Source organism: Phaethon lepturus, unplaced genomic scaffold, assembly GCF_000687285.1.
Source record: "Phaethon lepturus isolate BGI_N335 unplaced genomic scaffold, ASM68728v1 scaffold50044, whole genome shotgun sequence".
Taxonomy (NCBI): domain Eukaryota; kingdom Metazoa; phylum Chordata; class Aves; order Phaethontiformes; family Phaethontidae; genus Phaethon; species Phaethon lepturus.
The window spans coordinates 830-11776 of NW_010534974.1; the positions used below are offsets into that span (position 1 = coordinate 830).

The window sequence follows — 10947 nt, forward strand, 5'->3', positions numbered from 1 at the left end:
CCCCCGTGGAAGCAGCAGCCCCCCCAGCCCTGCAAAGCTGGGGAGGGACCCAGCCAGGCGGCACTAAAAAGGCATCCCCGGTCCACGGGACGGGGGGGCCGGAGGGCAAGAAGCAGCTGTGGTTACGGGTACCGCAGCATCCCCATTATCCATGTACCAGGAGATGCAGGCAGGGCAGGCAGCGGGGGTCCTCCTTCCCTCCGTGCTCTGGCCTTGACGGGGGGCAGAAAGAGGCAATTTGGGGAGGATTAAAAAAAAAAAAAAGCCAAGAGAAACCTCACTGGATTGCAAGGAGCTTCCCCTGTTCCAGGACAAGCTGCAAGAGATGGAAAAAGAGAAACATGTCACCAGCGAGGATGGGGAAGGGGATGAATGAGGCAACGAGAGCGGCTGAAACGCACTGCGAGAGGGCAGGGAAGGGCTGAGAAAGCCCAGCTCGAGGCCCGGAGCAGCGATGGGGAGATGAGGGCTTCGCGCGGGGGTCTGTGGTGCGGAGGGCCCAGGCTGTGTTATGGGGAAGGCTCATCTCTGCGACCATCTCAAAACAAAGCGAAACACCCCCCCAAAAAAAAACCCACCACACAAAACCCAGACACCCTTCAAACGACCCCACGCTTCTCAGTGGGAGATGGGACGCGGCGAGCGCCCAGACTCGGCCGCCAGCCGCATCCCCGACGCTTCCCCCACTTTAAAACATTTCTTTAAGCATCAAAAAGGAAAAGAGGAAAAAAAAAAACAAAACAAATTAAAAAATGGTTTTAACTCAATTAAGGTGCAGTTTGGCTAAAAAACCTAGGAGAGATGAGGATAATGCTGGGTAAGCGACCCCCGTCCGAATTCAGATTAGCACCCTGAAACAGTGAGCTCCCCCGTACCCGGCTGGCTACCAAACCTGGGCCAGCAGCCACCAAACCTGGGCCACCTCGGCATAGGGACCTTGGCCGGGCTTGGGGACAGTCACCTATTTGCGAGGTGGCCAGCAGGCGCCACTCTGCTCCCAAGCAGCGCTAGGAGCATTGATCTAGCAGCTAAAACTGGGCTCTTTAAGGCAATTTAGAAGTTGCAGATAATCCACACAAAGAAAGAAACATAAGATAAGGTAGAACAGCATCTCCGTATCTGCAGGGATCCCGGCCGAGGCTAACACAGGCTGGAAAGGTGAAAAAAACCCCAACAAACCAACCAAAAAATAAAAAACATCGCTGCAGGAATGAACTGCCCTTGGCACATCAGGAAAGGGAAACCCTCTCCAGGAGCCAGGGCTGGGAGTGACCAGCGGCTTCAGCCACATGAAAGCAAGAAGCGAATCCCAGGTTGTCTGCCAAGATCAGACAGAGATGTGATCACGTAAAAGGGTAAAACTGAGGAAAAAAAAGAGTGACCTTAAAAATCACACTGATAAATGTAAAAACAGGTTCCTCTGTTGGTTTAAAAAAAAAAAAAGGTAAACCAAAATAAAAATTATCTTTAAAAATAATCTCTCTAATGTTGCCTTGTGTGGTCTGGTCCTTCATGGGTATGGTCCATCAGTATCTAGAAGAGAAGGGAGGGGAGAGTGAGGCCATGGGTGCTTGGGGACACAGCTCCTGGGCGCTGATGCTGTCCCTGTGCAAGGAGATGCCCACAACAGCACCCACCGGGTGGGGAGACGGCAGCTCCCTGCCCTGGCCGGCACTGACCTGTAGTAATTGGGTTTGAAAGGCCCGTTTTTGTTGAGTCCCAGGTATTTCGCCTGATCATCTGTCAGTTCTGTCAGGTGGGCATCAAACGAAGGCAGATGCAAGCTGGCGACGTACTCGTCTGCGCAGGGGAAAAAGAAGGTGGGGATCAGCGGGTGCACGTCCCCCACTACACTGCCGGGAAGACGATGTATGGATTTATCATATAGCATGAAAAGGGCCAGGGCACCACGCTGGGTCTGGCTACGCAGTTCTTGCCATCTAGCACCACGGATTCACCGTCATGTAAGCCTACAGCAGGGCTGAGGCCAAGTGCTGGTGCTGAGCAGGGCTGGATGTGCACCAAAAGGCACACGGGTTGCATGAAAAACCTCAGAGCAGGAAGGCTGCAGGACAAGGGATGCCTGCCATGCTGCAGAACATTTAAGGAAAATAAACTGAACAACCTGCACCTATTTTAAGGTTGCTGCCTCTGATGGCTTGCCTGAACTCATTCCCCCTCTGGAAATTTTTCCCAGCCCAGGTTTGAGTTTCTCCTCACATCAAAACCTGCTGGCCCACAGCGGCCGGGGGGATAAGTCAGTCTGGGTGTTCCCTTCACTCACCCATCTTCTTCGGCAGCAGGTACACGTCCTGTTTGTAACGGCCCTCGGGAGCGTTGTAAAGCTCAATCAGAGCCAGAGCCTGCAGAGATCACAGGGGACAGCCCGGGGACGGTCAGGGATGGCCACCAAGCTGGGCAGCACTGAACACCCACAGTGGCACAAAGCTCTCGGCAGCAGAGATAAGGGTTTGGGAGCCTGAAGGAGGGGCCAATCATTTCCAAAATGCCTTGAAGGAAAGGCTTCCACCTAAGGGTATATCCCTCTTTGGGTATCCATAATCCCACCGCCCCTGGGGGAGGAGCAGAGAGATCAGAGATGAGGTGCCACCCAGTTTGTTTGAAGCATCTGGGCTTAACGCCCTGGGGAAAACCAGAACACAAGGATGGAGGAGAGGGGAGCAGCTCTGATTCTCTTAAACCATACAGCTTCTGCGTCACGCAGAAACGAAGGGATTGCTCGTTCTAAGCTGGCGATATCGCCCCAAAAACCACGGCCGCTCCTTCAGCAGAAATAAAACTGTATCTCGCCCAAGCGCCAGTTCATGCAGCCAAGAGCCAGGTCCAAAACACAGCCCCGGTCCCCGTCGGTTTGGGCTGACAAGTGTGAGGATAAGGAAATTCCCCCCACCGTTACCGTGGCTGTCCTCCCCACCATCGCAGTCCCCAGCCATCAGTCCCCTCCATGTTTCTTCCATCACTCTCCGACCGAGGGCTGCGCCGGCCTCGGCTGCTCGCACAGCCAGCACCGACTGCAGATCTCAGAGCGGAGCCAAATTTAATCATCGTTCTCTTCGGAAAGGCAGAGTCACGACAAACAGTGCAAGACTCAAGCCGTGTCCGCCCAGCGGAGCCAGCACTGATGCTGGGGAGCATTTTAACCACTGACCTCTAGATCCCCAAAACTCACCCTGGGGGTTTTTTTTGTGCTGTAGAAAACAGAGGCCAAAGACAAAACAAAGCCTTGCTTTGAGGCAAGCTTAAACCTGTGCTATGGGAGCTCCAGGGGCTTATAGCACAGCAGGAGCTCTGCCATGAAGCCTGGCTCATTTAAAAAGCTCTTTCCCAGCTGTGACCAAAGCAGTAAGTTCACGCCATCATTAACTGCATCCCAGCCGAGAGGTGGTGGCTACGGTACCTCCGGCACCAGGGCCATCCCAAGGACCCATCCAACTGCACATTCCCAGCTTCTCCCAACCGTCCGCACCCCGAGGCTCGTGCAAGGCCTCAGAGCATCCTCCACCCCTCGCACGCCGGCCCTGCAGCATACGGACCTGAGTGGTGGCCGTGATGGAGAGAACAAAGGTGGGAACCGTGGAGCAGCTCAGGTTGAGAAGACGGCCCTAGGAGACAGCAGGAGGAGTTTGCAGAGCTGAACTTGCCCCCAGAGCCAAACAGAATTGAGTCTCCAGAGAAGATTCACCTTGACCCCCTCCCTGGGGCGGGGGGCAACCACAGCACAGTGATTCAAGGGCCACCTATGTGACCAGTTTCCACTCTAGCCCTTAGCTTTAAGGCAGGGAAGTTTTGTGGTTGCTAGAAAGAGCCAGTGCCTCCTACTGCCAGGAGAGCTCAGGTGGGAAGAGGAGACACCCAGGCGGTTTGCTGCACGGGAAACCCTGCCAAAGCCAGAAGCAGACAGCGTTTGGCTAATAGGGGTGGCTCCCGGCTCGAAAGAACGGAGCCAGATGACACCTCTGTGGCTGCATGTGGTACATGATACTTCCCCAGTCTCAAGAAAAGGGGAAAAAAATAAAAATTTAACCAAGAAACACTTTCTTGAGCTCTGAACCTCCTCCTAGCACCTTTCCACCTGGTTAAACCTCCGTTACAAACTCTGGCACGCAGTGATTTCCTGACAGAGGCCCAAAGCAAGGTTGTGGCACGGCGCTCAGCACACCTCGGCCAGCAGCACCACCCGCTTCCCATCCGGCCAGATGACGTGGTCCACTTGGGAGCGGACCCGCTCCCAGGTCAGCTCCGGGGTCCGGAGGCTTGTCTGCAAGAGCAGGAGGAAGAGGCTGGAGTCATCACAAGAGGATGGCGGGGCGTTCGCAGCCGTCGAGGCCGCAGGCGGACTCACCACATCGATCTCGGTGTTGGAGTGGCCCATGTTGCACACGATGCAGCTGTTCTTCATCCGATCCAGGTGTTCTCTGGTCACGACGTTCTTGTTTCCTGCAGGCAGAGGGGGCACAGATGAACCCAAGGCAGTGGAAATATAAATCCCCTGATTTCTCCTTCCCTGCACTCGAGTCAGAGAAGCTCAGCTTGGGGCAACATCAAATGAACTCACACCAGCACAAGTGCCCTCCTGGCTGTGACAACAGAGAAACACATGGGATGCGTGTTGATTTTTGGTCCCATGAATTAACCAGGCTCTAGGAGACCCCAAAATACTCCTGGGACACATGCCTGTGATGTCCCTCCTCCCAGGGGCTGAGGAGGACTGTGACCAAATAGCAGACTGGGGGAGTAGGATGACAAGCTCTTGCCGGAGCACAGCTACTGCTCTCGGAAAATTAGCAGCGCATGGCAGCGAAGTGCCCTCCATTCCCAGCTCCCCCAGAGCCCTTGGGACACCCGCGCGGGAATGACTGCTCCTTCTTAGCCTGCTCCAAGGCTCACCCACAACCTTCTCCATCCCTACCTGTGCAGGTGATGACAACATCCACCTGACGGATTACTTCGCTCAGCTTCACCACCCGAAATCCATCCATGCTGGCAAAAAAAGGGGGAGAGGGACCACGATGAGGAAGAGAAGCCCTTTCCCTCTCTGCCCCAGGGCAGGAGGGACCTCAGCGCTGTACTGCTGCAGCAGCTCCAAACTGCCCACACAGCAGCCAGGCCATCCTTCCACACCCCCAGGGATGCCAGATGCATGAGGAAGGGCTGTGCAAAGGATGCGGCGTCAGACCTGCTCTCACAGATGTTGGAGGAGCCAGGGAACGTGTGGAGCATTCAGCCAGCCCTGCACGAACCCTTCCCAAGCCAGTCAAAGCCAGTGCCTGGTACCCCACCACTGAGCCAGCCCTGAAAGCTGCCCTAGCCCTTCCCCATCACACCGCAGCAAGACGTATATTCTCTGAGACGAGCCACAGACCCTCCTGGCTCTGTTTCAGCCTCCGTCAGAGTTTAAAGGAGGCCAGAGAGCAGATGAAGAGATGCTCACAAGCAGCATGTAACGTCTTACCAAGCCTGGAGAGCGCAGATGGGGTCAATCTCCGTGACGTAGACGATTGCTCCCAGGGCTTTCAGAGCAGCACAGCATCCCTTGCCGACCTGCCGAGGCAAAGCGTCAGTGCGAAGCCCAACACAGGACACACCCAGCACTACAATCCCTTCCCTAAAACAGCCTGAGCGCGTCCCAGGCTGGGAGACGCTCGTGCCCACTGTCTGCCTGATGTCAGGAGCAGCTCAGCGATGTACCTGGCGAGTGGCACTTCTGCTGCAAGCCCAGCTCCCCCTCCAAGGCCACCGACCCCCAGCACGGCCACCAGCTGGCAGGAGCTTCCCAAAACCAACACGCTCGCAGCCTGCGCAGCCCCCAGCATTGCAGGAGCCCTTCTGAGCTCTCCTCCAAGAGGAGATTAAAGCCAGTCCGGACGAGCACGCACTTCCCCCACTTGCCCTTAAGCCAAAGGGTTTCTTTGGCGTTCAGAGCTGTCCTGCACTGATCAGGGGACAGATCCTCCATCCCATGCTCCCATATCAGCACAGGGGAGAGCAGAGCTCCTTAACAGCACTTCTGACTCGATTCCTCTCCTCACTACAAAATTAAGCTGAAGTCTGGCTCTCCACGCCACTTACCCACACTAACACCTGGCTAATCCGCACATACCCATGCTCAACCCTGTTTTCTGACCAGCAAGATGCCACCAGGCACCAAAAAATCTCCAGAGACACCCTCACTTATCACCCAGCTCCGACCTCAGGTCTACTGAAAACAGCCAGGCAGGGCAAACTGGGACTCCAACCCATATCCAAAGGGGAAACCAGTGAGGATGGAAGGACTCCCTTGTTTTGAAGAAGTCCATCAAATCTCAGGACAGGCCTTGGAGGCTACAGCTCCCAGCACAACTCATGACTGAAAAATCAGACGCCAGGACAAGAGCCAGCGCAGCCTCTTGGTCGAGCAGAGCTGGGCTCCGCTGGTGTCTAAATAAATTAGTAAGCATGTTCCTGCCGGGAAGAGCATTTGCACCTACTGCCAGGCTCTTCGCAGCGCGGGAAGATAAACACCCAGGCGGACAGCGCACAGATGGAGGGAAGGTGTCAGCTCCCAGCTCCGTGCTCTTCCAGGGCAGGATCGTTTACAAGTTCACAATACGATTCCCCTCTGTCAGAACATTATCCACCAGCAAGATGCAGCCTGCCCCTCAGCCTCCTCTGTCCCAGGCTTGGTGACAGCCAGGCTGGATGCTGAATTCGGTCCAGCGATAGCAGATGGGAGCACCCATGGGTAGTTATAATTCAGGCCAGTGTTCCCAGCAACTGTCGTATTTGCAGCCCAGCTAATCTGCAGGCAAACTGGAAAATCTGATGCTCCAGCCCCCCAGCAGGTTCTAGCAAGATCTCCCTGGTAATCGCTCACCAGGTTTGATCCACTCCTATATCAAGGGCAAGTCTTTGCACAGGGAAGAAGCAGGATGCTGAGCTCAGGGGAAGGATGGCTCGGGGGGAGGCTGACTCACAGCTCCGCCGACTGCCGCTTACGAAACTCACCTCCCCATAACCACAAACCACCACTTGCTTCCCTCCAAACATCACATCCGTGGTCCTCTTCAGGCTGGGGGACAGAGAGAGACCTGTGTTGGGATTAGTCAAGCGCACACCGCTGACGGCACAGCGCAGCGCTCCGCTGCGAGCCCCCAAAACCAGGTCCTGCAAGCACACAGCAAGGGCAAAGCAGCAAAGAGCCCGATCTCTGCTCAAGAGGAGCCAGAGCCAAATCCACGGGTGTGAGAGTGACAATGCGGATGGGGAGAAGGGTTGGACTCACCCATCCAGGATGGATTCCCGGCAGCAATATAGGTTATCAAATTTCTGCTTGGTGACGGAGTCGTTCACATTCATGGCTGGGACACACAGCTTCCCGGCCTTGGAGAGCTGGTACAGCCTGGAAGAGGACAGAGGCAGGTCAGAGCAGAGAGTGGCAACCCAATAACAGATCTCCAGATCAGCCTTCCCAAACCTCCTACCTGTGCACACCGGTCACGCTCTCCTCCACAATCCCTCGGATCTTCTTGAATACGTTGGGGTATTTCTTATAAACCCAATGGGTCAGGTCCCCACCGTCATCCAGGATCTAGAGAACAGGCAAGGAAGAGCATGGAGCAGTCAGGCCTTCCACCAGGAAAAGCACTCGCTGGGGACAGGACAGGGAAAAAGAGATGGAGAGCATCTTCAGGCGCTGATGGCGGGCTGTTTGGGCAGAGGCCTGGGGGCCAGGGCTCCTGGGGTTCCCCTAGATGCCAGCAACTCGAGGTCTCCTCCAAAACAGAGGATTTCTTACCCCCTGCACGGAGCTGACAGATCCTGACAGGGTTTTCTGTCCCTGCTGTTGCTCTGCAGCCTGGAAACGTGACCCCAGGCAGCACTAACTAAACAGGCTGAGATCAGAAGGACGCCACAACATTCATGCCCTGAAAGCAAAGAGTCAAGAGGAAAGGCTGCGGGAGTTGTCACAGCCCACTGACGGATGCTTTTGCATCATTAGTGATCACGGACCATACACAAAGGTAGTGAGAGTCGTCATCTGCTGCCAGCAAGGGAAAGGTCCCCTGCAGAGACCCCTCTCTCTTTGGGAGAGGGTGGATGGGATCTGTGCCAAGAGAGGAGCGGCTGGGGCAGCTCCCGTAGGGCTGACCCTGGAGGGAAAGACGTCCTGTGGTTTCTCGACTCGTTGGCAGCTCCAGCAGGAGATGCTCCCATGCCATCGGGCCGTACCAACTTGGGACACCACCTCTGCAGACCCCACAACACCCAACAGTAGCCCCCAACCCAGCTCCAGCTGCCATTCTCCAGCACCCCCACTCTAATGGGGACTCAGAGGCCTTTGCAACACCAGCAGATGCCCAGGCAGCCCCATCAGGCTCCCAGGAGGAGCCCCAGGGAGGGAAGGGTGAGGAGCACCCCGTGACCACTCCACAGAGGAAGAGGAAGGGCTGGAAGAAGGCTCATTACCATGTTGGCCTGCCAGCCATCTACGTTAACACAGCGGTCAATGCACCACCAGAAGTCATCCTCCGACTCCCCCTTCCAGGCAAACACGGCAACACCTAGAAGAAGAGGAGCATCCTTGGCATCTGCTGAGTTTGGCAGAGCTCTCTCCTGCTTGGCCAATTCAGGAAAGCCACGGACAGGAGGGCCAAGGGGCCATACAGAGATCAAACCACAGCCCACAACAGGATCAGACCTGTTATCCCTCCCTAAAGGCTACGTGGTCCAAACCATTCCTTAAACCGGCCGGCCAGGACAAAGCTACAGAGCCAGGAGGGGCTGGAAGGGCTCTGCATCTCCAGGCTCAGCTGTACTCACCAGCTTCTGCCAAGGCAGCCGCCACTTCATTCTGGGTGGAATAGATGTTACAGGCAGACCAGCGGCACTGCGCTCCCAGCGCACACAGCGTCTCGATCAGCACCTGCGAGAGAGCGGGGTGAGCGGCAGGCCCGGGGGAGCGGTGATGGGCACAAGCACACCAGCGCAGCGTCCTGAGCACAGCCTTGTGCAACGCGCAGCGAGGAACCGAGCAGAGATCGGCTCCAGCAAACACTGCCGTGGGCAAACGTGGGCAGCAGAACTTTTCCAAGATGCTTCCAGAAAAGTGAAGGTACCTCCTCCAATTGCCCAAGGCTGGGAAACTTAAGAGACTTTCTTCCCTGGGGTAAAACAGGTTTCTCCCACTCCAGAAAGCCCAAACAGGCAGCCACTCACCGCAGTCTGTGCTGTAATGTGGGTACAGCCCACAATTTTCGCTCCAGCCAAAGGTTTCTCCCCTTGAGCTCGTTTCCTGAGTGAAATCAGAGCGGACATGTCTGTAAAAGGAACAGAGGGGTTTTACTGATGGCTTAGTCTAGAGAGGTCCCTCTCTGCCAGATCTGCTCTCCTTCCTGAGGTCTCACAGGCTACATCCAGCCCCACAGTTTTTGCTACAGTCGTTACACAGCCATGGAGAGAACTCCTCATCTCTGGCCTGGCAGGTGTGTCCAAAATGGGATCAGAACACCAGTGTTATTTGCCACTTGACAAAGCCACCCAGGACACGGTGTCCTTCCGACCACGTAACAAGAGAGGTCTGGCACCGGCACTGCCCAAGGCAGGCATCTGGTGTGCCCCAGCTAAGGACAGCCACCAGCCCTCCAGCAGAAGAGCATCAAGGAGAAGCACCTAAAGAAGATGAAAACAGTGCTGCCACATCTCAGAAGAGCTGCTCTAAATGTGCCTGGATTATCTTCCCTTTCTAAGGCTTTGGCAACATGCGTGTAAGAGGAGCCCGAAAGCAAAGTTACCCAATCACCCCACTGGAAATGGTAACTCAGCTTCCCACAAGCCCCAGGGGAAGGGGTTGGGACTGTCCATTTTCATGTCTCCAAAGGTGTTGCAAGATCCTTGCCCACTGAGGTTTCTCATCCAAAGCCACCAGAACATTAAACCCTACAAGAACCCTGCTGTCATTAGAAAATGAATGCCACACATCATCGATGTTTGCTGTCACGTCTAGCTCTTCCCCACTTGATCTGGTGATTCGGGGGGGGATGTCTATCCGAGGCTGTAGCATGAGTTGTGGGAATTGCCACGGCGCAGCTCTCGGTCTCCGGAGAGCACGGCACCCGGCCGCAAGCCCCACGAACCCCACGCTCCACTTTTACCTTGTTCAGCAATCTCGATCTCCCGGCGCCCAAACTCTGCCTGCTTGATGTTCTTCACACAGAAATTGCTGCTGCCTTTGGAGTTGGTTTGTTGTTTCTCGCGGGGGGACACCTCGTCATCAGAGCTGTCCGTGTAGGAGGCAGCTAAAGCCAGGAGAGGAATCCCTGTTACCCCAGGACCTCCTACCCTTCAGGTTTCTGCTCCGTTTCGCTTTCCAGCTTTCACACACATAAAAGCCACTGTCCAGAAGGAATTTTGCACTCTTGCTCCCTAAAAAAACCCAGAACTAACCAACTGGTAATCAATGCCTGAGTTTCAGGAACCCCCAGAATTATCCCCTCCGCATCCGAGTACACCACAGCAGCATGGAGCATCCCGACATGCACTGTGAGCAGCACGTTCACAGCAGCACCAACGCCAGATTCGGGAGAAGACCAGACATGGACAAGGACCCCAGCACCTACCGGAGCTGTAGCTGTCGGTGGAAGACTGCGAGATGGAGCGGGACAAGGACCGACGGCCAGTCTTGGTTGGGAACTTGGTGAACTCCTGCATATCATCTGCAAATTGGATTTGCTGAAAGTGCAAAGAAAGAAGTGCTAAATCACCAGGTGCTCCTTATGGCACATCATCTTTCCAGGCTATAGCGGCCCGTGGCTTCCTTCAGTCCACCTTGACTGCTGTAGGCCCAGAAATAAGCACCACCAAATGCATCAAGGAAGAGATCTGTGGCTACAGATGGCAAAAATTGAACCCTCTCCTCTGCCTGATCATCTCTGTCACCAGAAGGTTAAA

At 55.3% G+C, this 10947-nt stretch overlaps 1 protein-coding gene across 1 annotated transcript; it reads right to left on the reverse strand.

Moving 5' to 3' along the window:
* Positions 1-1413: 1413 nt before the first annotated feature.
* Positions 1414-10725, reverse strand: AHCYL1 (adenosylhomocysteinase-like 1). Its single transcript, XM_010285657.1, has 16 exons — positions 10617-10725; positions 10152-10295; positions 9217-9317; positions 8821-8923; positions 8467-8561; positions 7482-7588; positions 7283-7399; positions 7006-7069; positions 5474-5562; positions 4931-5001; positions 4364-4458; positions 4181-4279; positions 3555-3623; positions 2285-2363; positions 1680-1800; positions 1414-1533 (listed from the first exon to the last, which is right to left on the reverse strand). Exons 1-16 carry the CDS (start codon positions 10705-10707, stop codon positions 1527-1529), a joined length of 1452 nt encoding a protein of 483 aa, XP_010283959.1. The 5' UTR covers positions 10708-10725; the 3' UTR covers positions 1414-1526.
* Positions 10726-10947: the final 222 nt, after the last annotated feature.